Source organism: Desmodus rotundus, chromosome 12 (genome assembly GCF_022682495.2).
Source record: "Desmodus rotundus isolate HL8 chromosome 12, HLdesRot8A.1, whole genome shotgun sequence".
In the NCBI taxonomy this organism is placed as follows: Eukaryota; Metazoa; Chordata; class Mammalia; order Chiroptera; family Phyllostomidae; genus Desmodus; species Desmodus rotundus.
The window spans coordinates 63,397,662-63,424,659 of NC_071398.1; the positions used below are offsets into that span (position 1 = coordinate 63,397,662).

Here is a 26,998-nt window from a genome sequence, read left to right on the forward strand (position 1 = left end):
CCGGGTCTCACCGCGGCGGTGGCTCCGCCCCGGCCCGGGCCCGCCCGCGCCAGCCGCGGGCCGCACTCCCGGATGCTGGGGCTGCGGAGCCGCGGCCCCGTCGCCTCGCAGGTCGCTTACTCGCCAGCGGCTTTTCCCGCTGTCGATCTAGAAGTCGCTCTCAATAGTCTTAATAGTTCCCGCTCATTTCTTTGTGCTTCGCTGTGGATACCTGTCTTCCCCAGCGGGCTCGTGGGCTGCACGCCTGGCACGAGCCTGGCGCGCAAGTTCTCAACCTTTGCTGAGTGAATGAGTGTTGCCGATTTACGCGGGGCTGGGACGAAGGGCCTGGCAGGCAGCCGCTTAGTTATTTCCAGCCTCTCCCGCTCTCAGCGCGAGGCTGTGGGGTGCTCAGGGGTAAGGGATGTGGAAGGCGCGAGGCTTGGGCAGAAGCAGGGCACCTTCCCAAACTAGAGTAGGGGGAGGGGGCGGCGGGAAGCACCGTTTCCAGGTTAAGAATCCAAGCAGGCTGACGGAGGTCAGGAGGGAGTAACGGCTGCTCCCCAACGTGACGATTTCAGGATGGGGTAAGGTTTTAAGCCGCTTTCCTCCTCTATACAGTTGTGGTGTGTGTGTGTCATTAATGAAGCACAGACCGCCCAACAACCGCCTCACCTCAACTGCAGCAGGGTCCTCGCTTGCCTGCCTGTGGCATTTGAGTCCGATGAAGCTAATCACAGGTGTAGTGGTTACACTAGCTGCCACTTCAGAAACCCTAAGTCCGGTTCTGGATGTCTGACAGACATCTCCAAGCGTCCATTAAATCGACTTCAGGTGAAAGTTACCCCCATCTTATCAATGAGGAAAATCTAGCGAGAAGATGAATGTGTCTCCCACAGAATTTAAAATGACCTCGCCCAGGCTTATTTTCAAATGGCACATAGGCACTGCTTTCCCTTTCTGCTTTTGCTTCTTGCCAGCTTTGCCCTTCTAGGCTAAACATTACAATTCTGTTGGGTTTCAAGACAAATGGCCAACTTAAAAAAACGGGATAAATGACAATGAAAAAGTCTTTTTTTGTATAGCTAAATATTTGCTTTGAATTACATTAATAGCAAAAACGTTTTACTTCATTGCTCAGCACTGGAAAGCGGCTTTTTGTGGCGTTATGGAAGAACAGATAGATAGATAGATCACATGAAGGAAGAAGCAGTGCGTAGCCAATTATCTTTCAGAAGCCCCTCTGTACTTTTCAAGTGCCTCCCAAGGCTGTCCCCGCACAAAGCGCGGACTTTGAACCTGAACTGCCTTCAGATCCCTGCTCCCACTAACGATCCGACGATTTGTCAACCCAGCAGGCCTGTTTTCTCACCTGTATTGTAAAGACTGTCTTGTTACTTTCCTACTTAAAGGCTGAGGATGGAGATACCCTCGTATTAAGTGTCTGGCCCACCACAGTTAACTCAAAAACCACTAGTTCCCTTTATCTTCCTTTACTAGTCAGAACCAAGGGCTAACGGTACTCAGGACAGGTCCACACAAATGAAAACGAACACGGAAAAGAATCCACTGCGTTGTAACTTAATACACCGATGACATCTCTATGCACCACCTTGGTTAACACTGCATGCGTGCACTTTCAGAAATACCGACACCAGCGGAATAAAAACGTAAGGTTGTCCTCAAAAGTAGGCATAAACAAATGCCAAGTGTGGTATTTCTCAGCATGGATGGGATTTCTCCCAGCCACCTAGGACCTTTTCTAAAATAGTAGAAAATAATAGGGGACATAGATTCGAGTGAGGGGATTAAATACTTTAAAAAAAGGTTCCAAGTAGCTTAGAATTCACATGGGTGATTCACTTTATCACAAAACATCAGTAAAGGACAAATCAGACTTTGTTTATTAAAAAAATACTTTACAGGAAAAAAAAAACCTCTATGCATTCCATTGTCCTATTTTACAAAGAAATAGCTTAACAATTTAACACACTTAGACAGCTACAAAAAAAGCACTGTGCTAAAAGATTATTCACACAAATTTAGATTTAAGACTATTCATTAAAAACCTTTTTAAAACACTTGTTAATGTCAATAAACAAACTAAGGCCACACAACGCAAATAGTCCGCCAGGCAAATTATACATTTCATCTATATGCAAAGACCTCTTAGATAAATTAAAGCCACAGGAAAAAAAAAGTCTTAGCTGCCAATCAAAATGGAGTTTAGTCACAAAAAAAAAAAACACTATTACATGAAAATTTACAACATGTGAAAGAAGTAGTACATAAGTATTCAGAGAGAATTGAAAAGTGCTATATTAAGAGACAGTGGTCTCAACTACATGCACAAGTGGATCCTAAAAAATGTATGAAGAAAATAGAAGGCCATAATATTTATGGAGAGATACTTGCTTTTAAAGCAACGAGCTTTCAGCATGAGGATCAGGTCCCTCATATGCTAAAGCGAAACACCTCTTTTACATTTCCTCTACTTACTGCATGACCAATAAATACAGCTACAACCTGTTTTGTAAAAAAATAAAACTTAGCAGAAATACGAACCTCTGGCATGTACTAGTCAAAAGTTCTTTTTAAAAAACCTTTAGCAATGACAAAACAGATTCATTAGAAAGACACAAACTCAATTATCCTGAAGGTATAAACGCAAATTTTTCATGGCAAATACCGATGAAAATATTAAGGACTAATATTAATGATCAAGAAGATATTCATTAAAGGTTTTCTTGAATTTTGGAGTCTTGTTCCTAAATTAGCTTTCATTCTGGACAATATTTATAAAGGGAAAGGCAATAAAGCAAATTTGCTCCAGGCATTAAGTATCAACTTCATGCCTATTAAGATTGATGAAAGATAACGCAAGACCTCTTTTCCTAAGGTTTAGTAAAGAATTTTATTTAATAAGCTCCTTTTTCCTACAAGAGCTTGTAATACTAGTCATCTGATATTCCAACTGTGTCTACGGGGAAAGGGCACCTTTCAAAAGTCTTTAAAAGTATTGAAATACCAGTGAAACAAATTGTAAGTGCTGAATGAGCAAATTAATAAACATACAATTAAGCCTAGAAATTCATTTTTAAAGTGTTAAAACTTTGGAAGGGAAAACTCATAGACAGGTTTTTATTATTATTGCTTTGTGAATTTGGAATACCTCTTTGAACCCTAATCCTAGTCCTAGCATACCTTGGTATAATTATAGAATGACTTCTGGGGGAGGGGGAAGACTTTTATTCTTATTAGTAAATACCATAAAGTAATTCTAGTCACTAAGTTAGAAATATTCACATACTGGGCCCTTTCCATAGCGCATTTAAAAATAATGTGCTCCACAAAGTACTAAAACTTAGAGCCACATTCTGCAAGTTCGCTCAAAGAGTTGGCACAACGGATAAGATACCAAAAAGGAAGATCAGCTTAAATCTCAGTTACAAGTTCACTGCCATCATCACTACTTCACAAATCAGAAGACGCCAGTTTGCTCCATGCCTCACTCCACCAAACCAAATAATTTAATGATTTAGAAAAGTTGCAATCATTTGTATCACTAAACTAGGATACAGCTTTGAAAGCGGTAAGAAACTCAAAACGTGGGCTTTTATATTCCTCAGTCTTTAAAGCATGCTATTAAAATCTAATACTCACTCACATAGGACATTCAGAGTTTCCAGATACATGACTAGCTAAATGGTTCTCTCTCCCTATTGCATTTCTAACATACAATGAATTAAGTAGTACATGATTTTAAACATTTTCATACTCTTTTAATGTGTTTCTATCGGAGGTGAGGGTAGAATGTTTATTAAAGGGAAGTGGGGATTTGCTTTTGATTGTAGGTCTTTGCAGATCCGCCGGGTCCTGAGTGGTCACACACAGAGCTGCTGGCTGTCAGGAGCCAGTCCCCTTGTTTGTTAGCAATGACCAGCTTAGATGGCAGATGGCATCTGCTGGATGGCAAGTGGGAGGTGGGGAAATCGGATCTTGGAAGACAAGAAAAATAAAAATAAAAGTTTTTGCTTTAGCAACCTTGTTCTTCATGATTCTTTTAAAAAACAAATGTTGCCTGAGAAGAATTTTACTTTGCACAGCCTAGTAAAGCTCTATGAAATTCTTCCGGACAGGAAAACAGAAACAGAAACAAACCCAAACCCACGCACTTTGTGATTAAACCCCCCACCCCCCACAATGAAAAAAACACCTTCAAAGGCAGGTCCCCCTTAAAAACTAGTCTTGATAAACTAGAATTTACCCCAGAATTTATACCCAAGATTTAAAAACACCCCTGCAATAATCACATTACTTTTCATACCATTCTAATTACCTTATTTACAGAGATAACTAAAACCAACATCACTTCCAATTCATAAATGGTTTACACTGAAATGTTTCTCTATTAGTCTTTATCCTTTTTAACAGAGAATACATACATATACATATATATATATAAGGAATAATACAGATTCTAACTAATCACTGCAGTATTTGCTGATGGTTACTTTTCTATCCGTTTACACAGTGACCTCTATACTTTGCTAATATGCATTTAACTACACAACAATATTGCACAAAGTAATATTTATATAAGATTTAACCTATTTCAGAATATTTTAGAGAAAATTCATATTTGATATTTCAAAAGATGCAGCTTAGTTTTCATGGTGACAGACATAACAAAGCAGCATCTGTTTTGCCTACGTTAATGTAAATATTCCAAATCTCGCCCTCCAGGAAAAAATCTCCAAATTGCACTATAATCAGGTAGATATAAGAATCTGGCCTTAGGTGTGGGAGTACTCTTCCTATAATAAACAAAAGGCCTATAATATTATTAACTAAGAGAAAGTAAATTGTGTATCACATTAACATTCTGAAACAACAGAAAGACTACACCAGCTATATGAACTGTGCCTGTTCAAAAATAAAAAAAATTAAATACTCAGGCACTAAGCATTGGGCTACCTGAAACTCTAGGAGGAAGTCCAGTGCCATATTTTTTACTGGAAAGTAACAACACAGAGTAACAGTAAATGAACTCCGGTATTCACCAGTTAAAACTGTGAACTGAAGTGTCTCAACAGTCAATCTCTGTCATGAAGAGGTTGGTGCCAGGTGACAAAAAGTTTTTCCTAAGTTTCATGCACAAAATATGGCAACCTCATCAGAAAGATTGGTATCATTCTCTAAGGTGGATATTCGTGATCAGTTTAGGAAGCAAAAGTATCCACACAGAGTGTGAGGAAGCCAGGAAGCAGAAAAACAGAGTGTCAAGCCAACATTATCTCTCTTATGCAAAACAGCTTCCAAGTTACCTTGTATTCTAGAAAGATTAATGAACCAGGATAATGAATGACCAAGGACTATTCATCTTCAGCTATTTTTAATTGAAATATCCACTGGGCTTTAAATAACAGATACAAAAAAAGATAGTTTGGATCAGAAAGTGCGGTGCTTTCTCTTTTGTTAAGAAACCAGAGAGCCACTGAATTTTCCTTTGAAACTGCCTGTTCTTTATGGTTGGAACTCAACAGCGTACTTGGCTCTGAACAAGATGCAGGAACTCCTCCCTGCGACCTATGCCGTTTCTACTGTAGAAATTGAATCTGTGCCATAAAGACAGAGTCCTCAACCATAAATCTAATCTTCCATCATAAAAACAGCAAATATGGCAAGAGACAAGGTAAAATTAAGGGAAGTGAATAATTTACCAAAAAAAGAACCTGTTATTCCAGAGAGTTATTCTGATTTGAAGAAGAGACTGAATTATTACCTCACACCTTAAAACAGAAAGTAGCAGCAGACCCACTATTACACACTGTACTAACGGGATAAGATACAACTCTTAACTTTGCATCATCTGTGTAAAAAAGATACGCTTGACATTTGTGGAATGTCATTTCTCTTTATAGAATTATAGGCAAGATTTCTCCGATAAAACTTAACTTAAGCCAGTTATAAAACTATAACTTCACATCAAAATTTAAAAAAGTTAAAAAATGTGTCTGAGTATGTACATGTCACACAGGAGCGCTTGCGTGTCCCTGTGGCTTGTGCTGCTGCTCAGAGTCCAGTCTGCTCTCCGCCTTTAAGACTGGAACCGGCGGGGCCAGCTGGTCTTGCTGCAGACGAAGTTCCGAGGGAGGGGAGAGGGACGACGACGCAGCTGTCAGCAGCTGCGCTTCCATGCAGGTGTCCTCGGGTTCGGTTTTCACCCTCACACACTGGGAGCCGGCTTCCAATTCTCGCTCTGCAGTTAAATCGCGGTCCACCTCAGAACTGCCCTCTGTGCTCTGAGTGGCTTCCACCACGGGGTGGTACTGTTTGAGCCTTATATGCCAGGCTAGGCTGCACACGGCCGACACCGTCTTGAACTGGTGAATGACGTTCCTGGGGATGAAGTAGATGTCATTGTCGCAGAGTTGGATCCTGGCGTAACGAATGCCTTCCCGCCTCATTTGGTTCAGTTTCGCTTCATCCACCCACTGCACACACTGAAGAGAAGAAAAGAGGTGCATGAGACTTTAATAAAATGAAATGCATCATTTAATAAATAAAATATTATCATTAGTACAGGAAACCAGTGGGGCCAAATTAAAGCTAAAGGAATATGAAATGATATACAGCTTTTAAATTTCCTGTAATGCTTGACAAACATTTTTCCTCACATTTCACTACCTCTCCAGCAACAGAGCACAGGCTCAGGTCAGGATGGCCTAGACAGTCCCTGAAGTACTTTCAATTGCAGCTAAGTATCGATATTCTTTGCTACTCACAAGGGCAACACCTATCTGCTTCTTCAGTGTATCGACCTTTTGCAGGTGAGGGCGCCCAGTGCCACGGGGTTCACAGCTGAGACTGCTCAGGGCCAGGACTGAGGAGCCGGGCCCTCTGACCATCCGGGCCCACCAGGCAAGCCCAAAGATTCAAGGGATCGCGAGCATTCTTATTGGGAAGCGCTGTTTCAATGACATTCGACACCCTCCACACAAAGCCTTAAATAGTAATACAATTAAATTCACCATCCCCTGTACCCAACTATAAGATAACATGCAGAATAAAATGGGTGAAGACTTCTTTCTGGTATCTCATCCCAAGGGTTATCACCTGGGAAACCGGAGGTTCGTGGAGGTCTAACTGCAGCCTCTGGACGACATCAGTAAAGTCCTCAGCGTGAAAGCAAATCACATCTTTGGTTATGCGAGGATGGTCACTCCTGAGATTAACAAAATGAAGTTTCAGAAACAATCAAGTAATGGAAAATGATGACCAACTTCAGTGTTTCTGTTCTTGGAACTACTACTCTAGCACAGGAACAGATATATAGCTCCTAAGAGCAAAGTATACATTTGCTTCTTTAATCAGCTTGAAAAACTAAGAACACTCAAACAGCTGTTTTTAAAACAGCAAATTAGCTGTCACCAAACTAAAACCACAGCGGCTAAAAACAAGGGGTTTTCTCCTGAACCAGCTGCATGCACTCACGGTCCTCTCACCACTGGGGTTCCCCATCACCCCGCCACCCTGCGAGGTCATCAGCCACACAAATAATCACCCTCCCCATTTCTCAAAGTAGAGAAGGGGAAGAAAAGCTGAATGATCTTTACCTTGAAATACTTATTATCAAGCTATGATTGAACTATTTTTTTTAGGCAGATCAGATCCAACTCTATAATACTACTGAAGGTCCTGACATCATAAATATGAAAAACAAAGCAAAATAAAAAGTTTTAGAATGAGCTTTGTTAAAGCTGTGCCCCAAGTGAATATAAAGGGCGTGGCCATTAGGGAAAACCGGTAAGGCAGCCCCTACGAAAGTTAAAAACAGAATTACCGTATGATCCAGCAATTCCACTTTGGGGTATAGATCCAAAAGATTAAAAGCAGGGACACCAAGTATTTGTTCCATCAGCCAAAAGGTGTCCACTGATGGATAAATAGATAAACACCATGTGGCATATACATATAGTGGAACACTATTCAGCCTTTAAAAGGAAGGAAACTGACACATGGCACAATACGGATGATCCCTGGGAATGCTATGCACTTTGAGGATATTATACTAAATAAAATAAGCCAGTCACAAAAGACAACTACTGTACGAGTCCGCCGATATGAGATACTATGGTGAAGGTCACAAAAACAGAAAGTAGAAATGACGATTAGCAGGAGCTGGGGTGGGGGAGAAACGGTAATTCCCTTTTACTCTTTATGGGTGTGAAGTTTCAGTTTTGCAAGATGAAAAAGTTAAGGAGATCTGTTTCACAACAATGTAAATATACTTAACATTACTGAACCATACACATAAAAGCGGTTCAGACTTTAACTTTTCATTTTGTTCTGTGCATTTTACAATTTTTCTAAAAACTAGTCCCCCATCGTTTCAACTGAGTCTGGATTTCCTCAGACAACATTAACCGACCCTGCAGCTGAGTCCCTAACTTACCATTCGCCAAACTGTACAGCTTTCAGAACCCCAACAGCAGCCGTGCTCTGCCAGTCAAACCCCTGACCTACATGATCAGCGTGAGCTCTTGTCCTGTCTTCAAAGAGGACTTCACGGGGTTCACTGGTCCGAGGTAGGTACTGGAGATTTTTAATTTCATTCATTGATCTGGAGTTGATTTGGTTGTAATGTAAAGGGAAGAAAAAAAGTATTAATAGTAATAAGGCAAAGAAGTCGGCTAAGATACCAAATTTCAAATGAGAGGAGGGCTAAGAGGGTTCAATGATTTTTATCATTAGCATTTAACACGCTCTATTGTAATGTTTAACGTGATTAGCTTCCTCTCTTGGTATGTAATGATAGTAAAGAAACCGTATCTTTGACCCAAATGCAGTGTGTGAATATATAAAATTTGGTTGCCTAGCAACGGAAAACACAACTCAAAGTTCAAGGCTATATATTGCTTTACTGAGTCATTTTTGACTCTCAAAACACCTGTAAATCTCACAATACTCTACACGGCTTGATTCGAGATGGCAAACTGAGTGTCTACATGAACATGAAAGCAAAAGGCTTTGCACTAACAGTGGGACAGAGGGAGAGGGAATGGGGAATGGATGGGGGTCCAGATGAAACCGAATTGACTGTGATTTGATAGCTATTCATACTGAATACATGGCAGCTGCTTATATTATCTTCTGCTTTTTATATGCTCAAACAATTCTAAATATAATAATCTAAAGTAATAGTTCGGGAATGAGTAAGAAGCAACAAAGGAAATAAATTACTGATAAAAAATTTTAAAGTGTCTCGGACAAATAAAGCTGAGAAGAGAGCCAAAGGCCTAAAGTAAACGATACAGAGGTGGCAGCTAAAAAGGCAGCAGGCTGCCCAACAGACCTTGAAGCTTACAAGTCAAAAAAACAACCAAACCAAAACCAAAAACCCCCGCCAGGTATAATGGTAATAACTGGACAGAAATGAAGGCTGAGGACGGGGAAATTAAAGTGAAATTCTGCAAATAAACCAGCCACCTGCCACCTGTGTGGGCAGGAGTATGGACAGGCAGACACCCACCCCCGTGGGGAGGGCTGTGGGTGACCCGCCCGCAGCCCTTCCTCAGCCTGTTCCAGATGGAACTCTGATTTTCATTAGGAGTCTGCTCCCATCTGTGACCTCATTCTCAAGTAGAGGTGGGAAAAAAGCTCAGTAATCTTCAACTTGAAATACTTATTATCAAGCTGTGATTGAACTACCTTCTAGAAAGATCAGATCCAACTCTACAATAATATTGAAGGTCCTGACATCTCATATACTCCTGAGTCCTGGTAAGCTCATTCCCCTTGCCAGTGACTGATTTGGGAACAGGCGTGAGCTGACTCTGGCTAGGACTGTTAGAGGAAATTGCCTAAGGAGACTTCCTGGAAGTTTCCTAGCTCTTAAGAGAGAAGTAAAAACAAAAGATAGTCCCTCCTTCTATTACCTATAAAGACGTGGTGCCTGGAACTGCTACAGCTATCTGGCAGCCATAGAGGAAGCCACCATTAGTATAATGCCGGGGCAAAAAAAAAAAAAAGACAGAAGCAGAAAAAAGGAAAACACCTGGTTCCTGGGCGGCAGCTCTGAGTCACTGACCATATGGCGCCTGGAGACAACCTCTCCGGACTTCCTGATATACAGAATAGCATTTCATGAACCAGTGTGAATTAAAAAATCTTATGAGTATATATGGATTAAAATTTAAAAAGTGAATAAGCCTAAATAGGTGAGGTTATGGGTATTTTTGCCTTCTTTTTATTTTCTTTCTATTAGCTAATGTTTTTAATTAAGTTTAGGAGGATCCGGAAATAAACAGTGGTCATTTCCACTCACCAGCATGGACTAGAACGCTGCTGTAGTTTCGGCTGACTGCCAGGTTTTACCATACCACCACCTCGCGTTCACATACAGTTTTTACAGAAAAACTATATGCGCTATCTCCAGTACCAAAGGGCATTCCATACTTAACGTTGGTATCGTTCTCCAACAAGCTTTAAGGTGAGGTGTAGACTAGTCCATTCTTACTCATTTCTGGGTACTTATTTTGAGTTGCTATTTGTAGTCTAAGCAAATACTCATTTTCAGTCTCATTATGCGAGATTTTTCATAGTACTAGAATGAGTTAATCTACATTTGTTTAAGAGCCTGAAAAACAGAACATATTAGCCCAATATGAACTATTATGGAGAATACATTATTGGTTTCATTCAGCAAACCCTGATCACCTGGGATGTGTCATAAAGACAGAGAATAGAACGCAGTCCCTGTCCTTAAAGACCTGAAAACTTAGTAAAAAAAACAAGAACATGTAAACCCAGAGAAGGAAACGATTAGGTAAAGGAACAAAGAAGAGCTTCACACGTAAAGTGAAATCTAAGCAGAGGTCTGAAGACCTAGGAAGAGTCTGGCAGACAGAGAGGAAGACGCGAGAAGGGCTGCACTGTAAGAAAGACGGACTGGGCGGAAGCTCAGAGCAGTGAGGGTCATGAGGGGAACGGAACTCATTGTGGTCGGGGGGACGAGAAGCGGGCACACCTGCAGAGGTACTGCTGGGACCAGATTATGAAGGATCCGTGTTAACCACACACAGGGGGTTGGACTTTTGTCCTGCAGGCAGTTAGGACCTATTTTTTAAGACAAGAAATAAAAATTAAGTGTTTTTAGCAGGATGCCTCACTCGAATGACTGCGTGACGTGTGAACCGGACTAAGGAACTGACCCCAAGGGCAGACTTAGTAAAAACAGCTCTTCACATAATCCAGACAAACGATGTTCAAACTGTGCTCAGGTCTCAATCATTTTCATAAGCCATCGACTTTCAAAAGGGCTCTTTGAGAGAAATAACTGTTACCGTCGTCTCTTGAAGGGGGACTTTGGCATATCTGCCGTAGGGATCATCTGCTCTCCCGGCCGCACCCACATGATAGGCCCGTCGTCACTCTGGGACCTACACTGGAGTCGCAGGCTGGACAGCGTGCCCCAGGGCAACGTCATCTGCGGGCCAGAGGAGTCACATCAAAACACGTTTAGACTATTTACAAGTGAACCTCCCCACCCAAATCTCTAAGAAGCTTATTTCATGTACATGTAGGGAGAAATAAATATATTTCACAGTAATTTACATATACAAAAAAGAAAAGAAATATTTTCTACTAAACATTTCTATTCAAAACACTGGATAAAATTTCATTTTAACCAGACACAGTAGCTTAATCTTTTTTAATGAAAAGTATCCACTTAAGTAATGATGAGAACTTTAATACTATGAATTAACACTCACTTTCAGAAATGGTGATTCTTCTAACATATCAAGGAACTCTGGGAAATAGTCACCAACTTCTTCATCGACAGCGCCAACGAGACTTATCTGCCTCATAGGGCCCGCCCGGTAGGTGCCGCAGCAGTACGTCCTGCTGACCTGCGGTACACACGAGAGAGGGAGACAGGCTGAAGACACCACCACGCAGTAAAACGGTGAGAACAGGGCACTGTTTCCAATGTTGCTATTTCTTCTACACACTAAGAACTCAACAGTCAGCACCTTGGATAAAGCCAGCAGTTACAGAAAAGCACCCGAGCACACGGACGAATACCCTGCTGTCTTTGCCATGAACAGAGACTCCAAGGTGCAAGTTAGTCTGTGGTCCCAACATCTCAATGAAATACTGAAGACATTAAGATTTACTTACACTTAGTTAGAGAATAATAATTGCTGAACTCTGTAAACACTTTAAGGTGATCTTTCTTTAGGAAAAAGTCAGTAAAGAAACAATAAAATGGGCAGGGCAGACCATGTTCAGACTAACCCTCCGCGCTCACTTTGGCCTCCCTAACTCGAAAGCCCTCACCAGCGGGCCAGACGCCTGCTGACTGTGACCCAGCCCGGGCTCCCATCGCTTCCACGTAATGCCGTCCACCCTGGTCAGGCTCATCTCTTCCCCTGTCCAACTTGTGCCCCAGTTATTTCTACCTGCAACGATTTGTCTCTTGAATCTGCCCTACTCGGAGAGTCTTCTTTGCTGTCAAACCATATCTTATCTATCTTTCTTTCAAAGACCAGTTTGAGACTTCTGTTCTTCTGGAAGCCTTCCTGATCACCTTTCATGATCTTTCCCTTTTCTGAAGTCTAATGTTACCTGCAAGCACATACACATTTTCTCTGTATCAACTCTCTAGTTAATTGAGGGCATATTCCACACAAAATTTGTACCTTGAAAAATCCTAGCATTCAAATGGAATCTACCAACATCAGTACAATCTGGTATTATTCTTTGAACCATTTCATGGATGTTCTTAAACTCCTACCTCATATTTATTTATTTAGTTAGTTATTTCCTCACCTGAGGACATTTTTTTTCCCATTGCTTTTAGAGAAGAAGGGTGGGGGGAGGGAGAGAGAACGAAAGAGAGGTATCAGTGTTAGAGAGAAATATCAATTGGTTGCCTTTTCCTACGTGCCCCAACTGGGGGGTCAAACCTGCAACCTTCGGTATGTGCCCTGACTGGGAATCCAACCCACGCACGACCTTTTGGTCCACAAGACAACACTCCAGCCAACTGAGCCACACCAGCCAGGGCCCACCTCCACCGCAGAATGAATGAATGTGTCTAAAGGGTAGAGACAGATCCTGTGTACACAGATGACTAGACTAAAAATGCTGCATTAACCAGGATTTCCACCTTGAATGAGTAACCTAGCATTTCTACCTCAGTTAAGATGGAGATTAAATTAAAAACCCTAACATACGCCTTTTTACAAAGTGGTTCTCTACTGAACATTCAAGACAAAACCAACTGCTACTACTTTAAAAAAAAGATGTTATTTATAGGGAAAGGGAGGAAGAAAGAGGAGGAAAGAAACATCAGTGTGCAAGAGATACATCAACGATCAGTTGGTTGCCTGTCAGGTACCTGGCCCGAAACCCAGGCATGTGCCCTGAGCAGGCAGTGAACCTGTAACCGACCCTTCAGCTTGCAGGCGGGCGCTCAATCCACTGAGCCACAGCAGCCAGAGCAATTTTCTTAAATGCCACCTCTTTTGCCTCAATAGAGAGCACGAATGCCCATCTAGTATTTCTTACACGATTCTTTCCTATTAGTTCTTTAGCAGCATTCTCAGAACCAACCCACTGTTTTTTCCCACAGACAATTTAACATCGCTGCCACCCATATACATACACATAGAAAAAAGGTCTTAGATCTGATTCTCAAACAGCAGGTTTTTAAAAAAAATTCCTTATAAGCTTTCTCCCAAAGTCACCTTAGATGACCTTCAAGCAGCAGTAACAGCCCAGGCCACAGTTACCTTGCATATGTTTGCATTACTTCCATCCGTCTGTGTGGTCAGCATGCTATGAAGAGCCTGGGAGGCAAACTGGGGAAGAGGCTGGTCAGGGACAGAGGATAAGGAAGAGGAAGGACAGGGGCTTCTCTGAGCATTATTCTAACTTTTCTCAGCCAAGCACCCTAAAATGATTAAGGCAGACTTAACCTTCAATACCAGTCCTAGAAATTGAATGCTTTCACATGTCATAAGAAATATCGGTATCCCCTCCCAAAATCTCCAACTACTCCCAATTATCAGAAGTTCCTTTACCAAAACAGGCTTTCAAATTATGCATAATGGTGGCATCTTATGGGAGAAAAAAAATTTAAAGACTTATCACTATTTAAAGCTCACATAACTCAAGACCAATCCTGAAGTACACTGCCATCTGGTAATTTTCAATTTACTGGGTCTGCTAGCTTTCCGATTATGCAACTCTTAACACGGTATTAATTTGAGGGAGTTCACATTAAATTTTACACATGAAGGAAGACTGAATATTTTTATATCACAGTACTCCAAGTTTTCCTAATTTAAATACCACTTCATTCAACAGCACTGAACTTGAAAACAACTTAAAATGCAAATACCTAGGATAACTACTACGTGACGTAAATAAATTTGAAGTATCCTTTCCTATTTGGAAAGAGAAAGAAAGTAAATCCGAAAAGGGGAAATTGTTAAATTTATGTTTGCCGAGACTAGAAATGAAGTAATTGCTATTAAACCCTAGTTTAAAAAAAAAAGGAGTGGTAGTAATAAACCTGATTAAGAGTGCTTCTCACGAGTAAAATTTTAAATAAATGTTAATGTCCGTGCTGCATTTCAGTAATAAACAGCACAGTGAGAAGAGGGACAGCATGTATTACCAGAAATTCAACAGGTACCAACTGTGAGACACACGCCAATCGAGCAAACTGTGGATCACCCCCCTGTGTCTGATCTACCGTCCTTGTTTTCAGTGCCAGCACTGCCTGGGCATACAGCTGGGCCAGGCTCCTGGGCAGCTGAATGTGGCCTGGGACTAGGTTCCGACCACTAAATGAGATGTTAGCGCAAGTTACATATGCAATTTCCAGAGTATGTCTTAATAAGCAAGCAGCCTGCTCTCCACTTCCTCTTTTGAGGGCCAGGTTCAACCGTGTGTATGACAAAACCAAAGGGAATAGCAAAACTTAAAGACAGAAGGAAAGCAGAATCCTGGATGACCTCACAGAAGACCTGTGGACTTCATGCTCGAGAAACTTTTATTTTGTTCTAGCCATGTCTGTGAGATGACCTCAGTGTTGTGCTGGGTTAGCCTCTAGCTTGTATGTATACTGTGCACTGAGGGGCAATACTCTGTGTCGCCCAGGTACCATCTGGATCATCTCCACGCTCCGGCCTAAAAAAGTTCTCTAACTAGAGCACACCCCAAAGAGAGCAATTAAGATGACTGGTGACTTGAAAACCATACAAACTGGAGAAAGAGTAAAGAAATTAAAAGTAATTCCAAAGTATTTAACTTCAAAGACTAAAGTGAGGACACAACAATTTTCAAATACTTGGAGGTTTATCACAGAATAGACTTACATAACTTTAAATAAAGAATAGAAACTGTAGGAAAGCCTTAATCACTTGGTTTGCTTTGGGTTTTTTTTTTTTTTTTAAGATTTTATTTATTTATTTTTAGAGAGGGAGGGAAGGAGGAAGAGAGGGACAGAAACATCAATGTGTGGTTGCCTCTCACGCCCTCTTCTGGGGACCTGGCCTGCAACCCAGGCACGTGCCCTGACTGGGAATTGAACAGGTAACCCTTTGGTTTGCAGGCCAGTGCTCAATCCACTGAGCCACACCAGCCAGGGCAAGTTCTGGGTTTTTTTTTTTTTTAAATCCTCACCCGAGAACATGCTTATTGACTTTAGAGAGAGGGGAAAGGAGGGAGAGAGAGAGGGAGAGAAACATCAATGTGAGAAACACTGATTGGTTGCCTCTCACATGAGTCCAGACGGAGGACCAAACCCACCACCTAGGTGTGGTATGTGCCTGACAGGGAATCCAACCCATGACCTTTCAGCTTACAGGATGATGCTCTAACAAATGGAGCCACACTAGCCAGGGCTTTACCATTATTTTAATAAGTTTACTGCCATTATATGCCAGGCACTGTCCTAAACACAGATACAGCAAACTAGACACATTCTTGGCTCCTGGAAACTTACAGTCCAGTGACAGGCAGACACCAATCTAAAGATTTAACTATGAACTGTGGCAAGTCTTCAGAATGGAATGTATAAGGTGCTGTGAAAAAGAACACGGGACCCTGATCTACGATTGTAGGGTGTTTCTCAAAGCAACACCGAGCAAAAATCTGTAGAGCACAAAAAATCTGTAGAGCATTTCTGTGTGCCTCAAGGACACAAAAATCCCTACGCTTCACCCTTTCTAAGGTCTAAAATAAATAAATAAATGAAGACGAGCCTGAAGAAATGGGCTGCAGCTGCACTGTGGCGAGCCTAGAGGACCACACTAAGAATTTCGGGCGCCCTGACCGGTAACTCGGTTGGTTAGGAAGTCATCAAGCTTGATCCCCTTCGGGACACACACAGCAACAACAAACCAATCTCAATCTCAGTCTCAGTCTCAATCCATCTCCCTCTCTCTCTAAGTTCTGTTTTTAAATTGAAGAATTTCGGGACATCACTAAAGGGTCTAGAGTTGTAAAAGGAAGTTATCAGATTTGCCTTTAGTTCTCAGGGGAGAGAAGCTTGGGGTTTCTGTTTGTTTTTGTTTCATTTTCTCGAAGGGGCCCTGACGGAGAGGAGACCAATTAGAAGGCTTCTGTAATATTCTAAATAAAAACCAACAGACTAAGCTAATAGTGGTGATCCAATTAAAAAATAAAGAAAAATAAAGATTTTAAAATACCCAGGAGATAAAATAGTCAGGACTCGGAGAAAGACTAGATCTGACAGGAGAGAAAGGGATGTCAAGGACGCCTGCCAGGCTGCAGCTCTGCAACCAGGTGGAGAAACCAGTCTTTGCACTGGAGGAGGACCAGGCGTGGGGAGAGGTGGTTATCTTCAGTTTTAGACAGGACGAGCTTGAAGGTGTGGTAGGCCGAGTAATGGCTCCCCAAGATATACAGGTACTAATCTCTGGAGCTTGTGCCTGTTACCTCATACGACAGAAGCACGTTGCAGCTGTGAATACATGAAGGCTTTGGGGATGGAGAGATGACCCTAGATCACCCAGGTGGGCCCTCAATGCAATCACAGGGGGTAGAGGGAGCTCTAATTAGAGAGGAGAAGGCAATGTGAGGATGGAAGCAGGGATGGGAGTCTTGTACTTTGAAGACTGGGGGATCGGGGGGAGCACCACAAACCAGTAAGTAAGAGATGGCCATGAGAAGCTAAAAAAGGCAAAACAAAAACACACCGTCCTCCTTCAGAGCTTACAGTCCTCCTTCAGAGCTTACGGAACGGCAAGAGACTAGACCTGTGTTGTTTTAAGGCGCTACATTTATGGTTATAACCGCAGTAGGAACACAAAGTACCCTTGAAACACCGAGGGGGTATGTCAGGAAGGGAGCTGCGTCTGAAATCAGAAGTGGTCTAGACTGAGGATATGAACCCTAGTTAATTGAAACTTCAGTCTTAAAAGAGACTTGATGGGAGAAATATAGAGTTCAAAAAGAAGGGGTATTGGGAAGCTCCAATTTAGAAAATCACAAAAAAGGGGAAGAAAAGCTGACAAAAAAGAATGTAAAGGAGTTGTCCAGAGGTCAGAGAGGTGAAGAAGAAAACTGAGAGAACACAGTATCATCACAAATGCAAAGTAAGAAAACCCTTCCAGAAGAGCTTGGTCAAAATGCTGCTGAGCCTCCCAGGAAGATGAAGACAAAATGCCCACTGGTGACTGAACTAGGAGGGCAGAGACCAGACCGGTGTGGGCTGAGGAGAGCCCAGGAAGCGGGGCCAACCCACGCAGGCGGCAAGCCTTTCGAGAAGTTTGCTGGGAAAGAGAAGGAAGCTGGGCATTAGAGGGGGATGAAGGACCCAGGGAGAATTTTTAAGATGAAAATGCTGAGCAACCCTCAACAAGCTGTATAAATAATGTTCATTCCCATAGGCAATGTAAGAAACTGTGAGTTAAACAAACAAAACGAAACAAACTCACAGACACAGAGAACAGACCGGTGGTTTCCAGAAAGGAGGGGAGTTGGGTGACTGGGTGCAAAAGGTGAAGGATTGAGAAGTACAGGTTGACAGTGACCAGACAATCACAGGGATGTGAAGTACGGCAGAGGGAATATGGTCCATATGTTGTAATTACTATGAATGATACCAGGTGGGTACTGGAAATACCAGGGGGAACATTCTGTAAAGTATATGCTGTCTAACCACCATGCTGTACCTGAAACTAATACAAAATAATACTGAATGTAAACTGTAATTGAAAAAATGAAAAATTAAAAAAACTTTTTGAAGTACGTAATGCCCCACAACTTCATTAATAGAAACTTCTGGATCTTTACTAATTTGGTAAACTGGCATTTTACTAGTTTTAACTTCACGTTCTTAGGAATGAAGTTGGATATCTTTTCAGATAAGGGGATTAAAGGGCCATTTGTATTTCTTTCTCTGTGAACAGCCCACTCACGATGCTTGCTTATTTTCATACTGGGTTGTGAGTATCTCTTATATATTTCTAGAGCTCTATAGTTTAGGAAGGTTTAATCTTCTGTCAAACATGACTTATGACTTGTCAATAATTTTTCATGATTTGTCTTTTGACTTTGTTTCCAGTGATTTTTATTTCGCTTTGTTTTGTTTGGGTCATAATTATAAAAAGACCTTACCCACTGCAAAGTTATGAGAATTCTTCCACTTTTCTTCTATTACATTTATGTCTCCACTTTCTACATATCAATCTTTGACCCCACTTGGTATCACTGGATACCAAGATATTACTCTACACAGGTACCCTGATGTCCCAAACACTATGTTCTCTCTGCCACCAGTGATCTGAGACGCTGTCGTTTTTATGTATCAAATGCCTGAATCTATTTGGCTCTGTCTCGGGACTCCTCTGTCTCATTAAGCGGCACGTACAAACTGGTGCGAACTTTCTGAATGACTGCATGTTTAGAATGTACTCATACGTGACTGCTTTTCTTTTTCAAAGCCTTCCTCACTGTCTTGCCCCTTCATTTTTTCATCTGAACTCCAAAATCACCTTGGTTGTCCCAGGGGAAAAAAAAAAAAACAACCATCGGGATTGTGTTCAATTTATAATTTAGGGAAAATCATTATTTTGATGCTGATGCTTCGTTTCCACTTCAGTCTTCTTTTGTGTTTTAATGCTAATAGGAAGAATTTGGTAAAGGTGATGAGGACTGATAGTTAGATGGGGGAAAGAACACATGGCTTATTTCTATTCCTTATCAAAACCCCACTCAAGGGAGAGTAAATAAAGAGGCTATAAATCCCAGAAGTTCAAAGAGAACAGATGTAAAAATGACAGCTATAAAATGTCAAAACATTTTTAGAAGATAAGAAGCATATAAGGGCATCAGGAGACTGAAAACTTCGAACACTGAGCGCCTGTAGGGAAGATACCCAAAAAGCCATTTGGTGCTATGGGACCACGTTAAGGCTAGGTATCGCATAACCGATGTGTGGAACAAAGCATGTAACTAAAAACAAAGGGGAGGAGTGTAAAATCTGAATAAAGGTCAGATAAACCCTCCACTTACCCCCCACCTCCCCATCCCTACATATTTTGTGGGGACAGTGAACCAGAGACTACAGAACAAAGCTAACCAGCGCAAGTCCGGAAGACAGCCACTACCCTGAAATCAGGAAATGAAGTAAAATTTTATTTACTCAACAATAAAATCACCTACCTACTTCCATGGGTAAGTTCCAAGAATTCTAGCAGACAGGGGTACAACCTACTCCACCTCCCTTGAAAAAATGTGGTGGATTCTTAACTGCAGAATTAGAAGCCCCCGGAAAAGATCTCTAAGTGTTGATATTTGGAGCTTTCCTTACAGCAATGTGGTCAGATTGCCTCTGCCCAGTCCCCAAACGGTTAAGTTCCACCTACGCATTCAGGGTTCTAACCGGCTCTGTACTGACTCACGCTGAAATATAAACAGATCACCAGACACATGAAGAAAACATCTAACACAAACGGAAAATTAAAACAAACAAAAAGGAATTTGATGAAACAGAGACAACTTAGGGAATAAAAGAAAATTTCAAAATAAGTACAATTAATATCAGAGATATAAAGATATTGCATCCATGAAACAATAACAAGAAGTTACTTTTAAAATAACACAAAGAAAAAGCTCTTAAATTCAAAACACTACAGCTTAAATAAATCACCGGGGGGGGGGGGGGGTGGAGGGAGGAAGACAGTTAAATCTCCCCAGAAAGTACAACACAAAGACAAAGAAAAATAAAAGGAAAAATTCAGTCATGAGGCCTAAATCCAACTAACAAAAGCTCAGAAAAAAAGAACAAATTGAAAAGTGAGGTAAGAAATAATACAAGAAAAGGTACCCAAGTCAAAGTGTAACAGGGTGCAGCCAAGGCGGGGGGAGGGGGTTGCCAAAAAGGGATTTGTAATGGGGTCCAGAACTCGGTGTCCAGGAAATGTTAGAAAAATATATATAGGATGTCCTCACCCCCACAAGTCTGAGCTGGGGGATGGGATGCATGGAGCAGGGCCATTGAGAGTTGTTTTGAATAGCAACAGTTTTGCAGATAACCTCTAAAACAGTCATTTAACATATCTATAACCTTTAACTGGTTTCATAGATATGTTAAACAGTTGTGGCCATGCTTTGAGCCAGGGGGATGGGCGTGACTTCAACCCATGATGTTAACTGGGAGGCAACTCCCCCTGGTTACAGAGCCTGCATAAGAGCTTGGAGATGGTTAGCTCCACACCACAGGGCCACACCTGCCCAGACTTACTTTGGAAGCCCAGTAAAGCTGGAAAAATATGGGAATGCTGGTCGTTGTGTCCAATTGTGGGAGGAGTCAGAAATGGTGCGGCAGAGGAAGATTGGCCCTGGGATTTAAACCCAGGCACGGCAGGCCTGCAGCATCTTTTGGGGACCACGTGGCTTAGGCAGAGAAGAACCACAGACTTCTATTTCTTTTTCTGAGATACGGTACCCCAGTCTGGGCAGAGGGGGAAGGAAGGACTGTGCGTTTGTGGGTATTCTAAAGGACTCTGGGATCTCAATGAAGACACTAAGTTACTACAACTTAAGTTTGTATAACTCTTTGAATAAATAATTCCTTTCCTTTTGACCAATCTCTGGCACTGAGAGACTTCTTTCCCTGGCAGTGGGCAAGGAAACCTAGTACAGGGTGGGGGACCCCCGGAACCTAGTACAGGGTGGGGGGCCCCCAGAGCACAAGGGTGGGTCCATTCGGTAATAGTACATCATTCACCCCCACCCCAGGTCTGTTCTGTAACAGAAAGACATACATTCCCATATTGAAAAGGCCTACTGCTCATCAAAATGAATATAAAAAGGCCCATAACAATGAGGCTTTAGAAAATCACGGGAATTCGGTGGCCTTCAACTGCACTGATGTTTCATTTCTTGGACAAAGCAGTAAGAACACAGGTAGCTGTTTGTCATTATTCTTTATTCCACTCTGGATGTATGAAATGTTTTATAATAAATTTAAAAACAACAAAAGACACATCCCAAGGCCTGTTAACCTCAGTTTCTGCAATGGTACAGCACAGACTTTGTAAGCTCCCAGACAGAACGAAGCAAAGCACCGAAAAAGCATCGGGGCTCACGACAACACTGGGTTTCCCAACAGCAACGCGGGCAGCTTGGAGAAAGACACCGGAGGGCCGCCTTTACATACCTGGAGAGAAACGGTCTTCAACCTGGAAGTCCACACCCACCTAAAGTACCAATCGAGTGTAACTGCAGAAGAAAGACCTTTAGACACATGAGGTCTCATTTGAGTCACTGAATATGGGCAACGGATCAGGAGAAAAGGCAAACAAATCCCAGGATGTAAGGGTTACATACAGGACATACAACCCAGGATAGACCTCTACACATATTCTCACTGCATGCAACATGGTGTTACGAAACAGTAAACAACCTAAAGGTCTAACAGGAGAATAGATAAATTGTGACACAGTCACACAACAAAATACCAAATACAGTGGTTAAAAGGAATGAACCAACTAGAGTTACATGTATCAACATAATTCTCAAAAGCAAGGCTGAACTAAAGCAATCTGCAAAATGATACATGCAACATAATACTCATAGAAGTATTAAATCACACAAAATACAAACATATACTATTTCTCTGTTCATACATGCATAGCAAAATATTAGAAGATACACTGAAATGATGAACCACAGTCAGAATAAGAATTTACTTCTGAGGAGAAAGAAAAGGCTTACTCTTTTATTTAAAATAAGGAAAAATATAAAGCAGGAATTCACTTAATATAATTTGCACTTTACATGTAAAGGGGGGATTAGGGGGGTGGAAGGAGAGTGAAGACCTTGAGCTCAGGAGTCCAGAGTTCCTGTTTGGGAAGACGAAAACGTTCTAGAAACGGACGCTGGTGACGGCTGCACAACACTGTGAATGTGCTGCATGCCAGTGAATTAGAGACTTAAAGCAGTCAAACAGTAAATGTTATTATGGATATTTTGTAACAGTTAAAAAAAAAACCCCTAAACAAGGAAAGGGATGAAATCCAGAACACAGAGGATTAGCTTTTCAGGAGGTGGGATACCTTCTTTATTGTAACAGGAGGGAATGCAGAAAAGATGTCTACAAAGTCTGAATAGTCATCATGACGGACAGGAAGGCAAGCTGACCAAAGAAAAGAATTACACTTCCTAGACAATGCTGAGGGCCCACTGGAAGCCTCTATGAAACCTTACAGAGACGAGCTCCTGAAAAAGAATGCAAAACTGACGTTTAGAAACATTTGCACTATGTAGAGTGTAGACAGGTTTATCTCCAAGGGCCCTGGATTTATGATTCTAGGAAATTCTAAGAGAATGGTATCTGCAGGTCAAATAAAGGAATCAGACTAATAGTAGTAGGTGGTATACAGTTTTAAATGGTGTTTTTTAAACCTGCCTGGTCACAGGAATTGAATTACTTGAGGTATTTATCTCAGGCCTCGTTCCAGACCTAATGAATCGGAATTTCCATGAGAGGACCCTAAGATTCTATTATGTGTTTGAAACTAACAACCCCAGATTATTCTTAGGATCTGGCAAGTCTGAGAAACTCTGGCCTGCAAATAGTACTCAAAAGCGAAGAACAAGTTGAGTTCTGCCACCTCCCAAAGAGTGTGTCCTGGGGGCACAGGGAAGGAAGCAACCAGTGTGAGAACTGGAGGAAGGCGAGCAGAGACCGGAGGGCAGAAAAACTGCCACTGCCTCGGAAACAGCAGACATTAATGCCAACCAGGGAAAATTTCACCCTCAGTAAAATCTGAAGGAGAAATAAGGAGAGGAGGGCTGTCATATCAAGGGGGAAAATACCTCTAAGAAAATACCACCTAGCTTTGCGTGCATTCAAAAAATGTAATGTATTTGTAATACTTACGAAGTTTAAACAATTATATTTGAGTACTATACACGCTGTCAATATGCATATGGCCTCTGAGACTGGAAACTCAACTTTAAAAAGTTATCTTGTATCAACTGCTGAGAGTTAAATAAGATCAACTGTGCTCCCAATACACACAACTTTTAGTAAGTCAGTTAAAAACTTAGAAGATAGCAGCTTTATTCATAATTGCCCAAACCTGGAAGCAAGTAAAGATGTCCTTCAGTAAGTAAATGGGTCAACTGTGATGCGTCTGTACACTGGAGTATTTTTCGATACTAAAATGAAAAGAGCTATCAAGCCACGAAAAGACATGGAGGAACCTTAAAATGTGTATTATTAAGTGAAAGAAGCCAATCTGAAAAGGCTACATATTACAGGGTGGGGCAAAAGTAGGTTTATAGTTGTTCGTATGGAAAATGATACAATAATTAATAAATAATACAAGAATAAACTGTGTTTTGCATACTCACAACTGTAAACCTACTTTTGCCCCCCCTGTATGTGATCCCAACTATATGACTTTCTGGAAAAGGTAAAACTACGAGGCAGGAAAAAGATCAGTGGTTGGCAGGGGTTGGAGGAGGGAGGAAAGGGACAAAGAGGCAGAACACAGAGGATTTTTAGGGCAAAGAAAATACTCTGTCCGCTACCATGACAGACGCACGTAACACCCACGGAGCGTGCAACTCCGAGAGTGAATGCTAATGCAAACCCTGGACTTCGGGGGATACGACAGGTCAACAGGGCACCACCGATCACAGTAAACGTACCATCTTGGGGAGGGGGGTGCAGACACCGGGGAAGGCTACGCATAGGTGGGGGCAAGGGGTATGTGAGAAAGCTCGGTGCCTTCTGCTCAATTTTGCTGCAAACCTAAAGTGGCTCTAAAACAAGAATTACCACCCTGGCCGGGTGGCTCAGCTAGAGCATCATCCTGTACACCAAAAGGTTGCAAGTTCGATTTCCTGTAAAGGCGCATATCCTTGGGCAAGAATTTTTTTTAAATTATTAAAAACAAAACTTAGTACTCAGCTAGAAATACACTATACGGAAAACCCTGTGTGGGGGGGGGGGGGAGATAATTATTTCACAGAACTCATGTTTCAAGGAGAAACCTATTTAAGCTGATTGTTTAAAAAACAGAAAGGAAAAAGCTACCCAGCAGTCTCTACCTAATCTTGTGACCTATGAATAATAGAAAGGCGTTTGCGGTTGAAAACGTACAGTGAAAAAGCAGTCTGAGTCGAAAGGGAGATTATACGCTGTACTTAGAATGACAGAAAAAAGAACCAAACCCACCATTTTATGCTGTTTCATTTTATAAAACCAGCGTCTTAAAATAGTTTTTCTTTTATATAACACATCGATGTGTAGTTCCTTAAGAGTTTCTCTCAGTTACCACCAAACCACAAAGCACCCTGCTAGTTCTGCTAGTACCACCAATCCACTACCGAATGTAATGATATTAATCAAACATGGTAAGCACCGGAAAAACCCACGTTAGGCCTTGCCACAATACACAATAAATGAAGAAATAACATGTGTGGATTTTCTCTGGCACAGGAGGTATTACCATGTTGTAATAATAAAAGCAACGTTTACAAGAACTTCTCAATAAAGTTAGAGGTATGATGCTTGGAAAAAAGACTTCAATATTATATATACATACAGAAGGTTAAAAAAAAGCAGAACTTAAAATACACACATTTGCCAGGTAAAGAGAAAAACCTTATTATAGTAGATACGCTCTTTAACCTTCTGCCCTCGCTCCCAGCACATTCCTGTGCACGCCCTTCTCTCCACATACACCTTTCAATAGACTTAGCTGCTCCAAGGTGAAAGCAGTCTCAGACCACTCCCCATTTAACTTCACTGTATTTTTAGTGTTCGGGATTTTTTGTTGCTTGTCTGCAATTCATGCACAGAATTTAAGACTTATAGCCTTGCTGGTTTGTGAACCAGCAACACCAGCATCATCTGGGAGCTTGTTAGAAATACAGACTATAAAGTTCCAACAGAGACGTACAAAGTCAAAATCTGCATTTTATATGCACATTAAAATTTGCTAAAACCTCACCTACAGGATTCAACACCATTCAAAGACAGGAAAAAACAATTCCTCTTTGAAGAACTGCCACTCTTTAACCTTGGAAAAGGTCGCAACCAAAATGTAACCTTCCTCCTCTATAAAACAAAGGCTAGGAAATGGTCCCCACCTACTCCAAAATCCTGTTAGTCCGTAAGATGACTAGAAGAATATTTCAATTTTTAATCAGTTTACCAGCTGCCATAAGATTTTTATAAAGAGGGGAGCCAAACATTGCATACTTATTGTAGAACATTTCAAAGTTTAAACCATTAAAAAAGTTTTTGCCCTGGCCAGTGTGGCTCAGTTGGTTGTAGTGTCATCCTGTAAACTGAAAGATTGTAGGTTTGATCCCCCATCAGGGCACATACCTAGGTTGGAGGTTTGGTCCCAGGCTGGGGCACAAACTAGAGGCAACTGATGGCAACAATGTGTTTCTCTCTCACATCAATGTTTCTCTCCCTCTCTCCCTCTCTCCCCCTCTCTCTAAAGTCAATAAGCATGCCCTCGGGTGAGGACTGAAAAAAAAAAAAAAGTTTTCTAGCACCGACAATTGCACGATATAATACCAAGCAAAAAAAAAAAAAATCAAATTATATTAATTTCTAAAACTACATATATATTTATATATTTTAGAGAAAAATACATTTCCAAGTGAACATTAATTTTTCTCTATTAAATGACCAAAAGATTCCACAAACACTTAAATGGTTTGGTCAAATTGCTATTTAGCTAATGACTATTTAAAACTAGTCGGACCAGAATAATCCTACACAATTATAAAAACAACATACTGTAGTCCTTTAGAGTAAAAACTCAAACTTTACAAAGTTATCTTTTCATCAACTGCTGAGAGTTAAGTCATCAAATTTGAGGATCAGCCTGGGGCTTTCATTAAGGTTTAGCTTGAACTCACCTCCTTTGGTGTTAGAATATTTAAGTTTTATAGAATATTCAAAGAAAAAAACACCTATATATCCATCCTAGCTTTGCAACTACAATAATTTAAAAATATAAAAATAACTAGTTCTTTCTTGCACAAAACAAATTACATTTTACCTCCCCCAGCTAGTGGAGATGAGTTCTAAAGTAGTGTTTCTATTCCCTAATGTGCATACGAATTACCGGGGGATCTTGTTAAAATGCAGATTCTGATTGAGAAGATCTCATCAGGGGTCTGAGAGGATGCACTTCTAGCAAGCTCCCAGTTGATGCCCAACTCATTCGTAGAGCACACTTTAAGTAACAAGCTTCCAAAAAAAAAAAGCGTACTTTACAATACTAAGATTGCCATGGTCTGCAAAGCACTGCTCTTGATGTTACCAATTCAATTCCCAATTGAGCAACCTAGCATTTCCCCCATCTTTATCTGACTTGATCCCTCATATGGATATGACACTTAATCACTCCATCATTCATAAAAGTTAGAAACCTTGTATCCGAAAACACCCTCTACCTTTCTTTTTGATCTCTTCCCTTATTCCTCTCCTTCC

General features: G+C 41.3%; 1 protein-coding gene across 2 annotated transcripts in view; it reads right to left on the bottom strand.

The window, feature by feature from the left end:
• Window positions 1-1,860: 1,860 nt before the first annotated feature.
• Window positions 1,861-26,998, bottom strand: part of RSBN1 (round spermatid basic protein 1) — a 40,780-nt gene continuing 15,642 nt past the window's right edge. The window contains exons 3-8 of one of the 2 annotated variants that reach the window (XM_024570117.3): window positions 11,757-11,894; window positions 11,328-11,470; window positions 8,438-8,605; window positions 7,099-7,207; window positions 6,009-6,485; window positions 1,861-3,977 (exon numbers count right to left, since the gene is read on the bottom strand). In XM_024570117.3, the coding sequence (XP_024425885.2) occupies window positions 6,012-6,485; window positions 7,099-7,207; window positions 8,438-8,605; window positions 11,328-11,470; window positions 11,757-11,894 (1,032 nt within the window). In that variant the 3' untranslated portion in view covers window positions 1,861-3,977; window positions 6,009-6,011. Of the gene's footprint in view, window positions 6,486-7,098; window positions 7,208-8,437; window positions 8,606-11,327; window positions 11,471-11,756; window positions 11,895-26,998 lie in introns of both variants that reach the window. The other variant, XM_024570116.3, reaches the window with a different exon arrangement.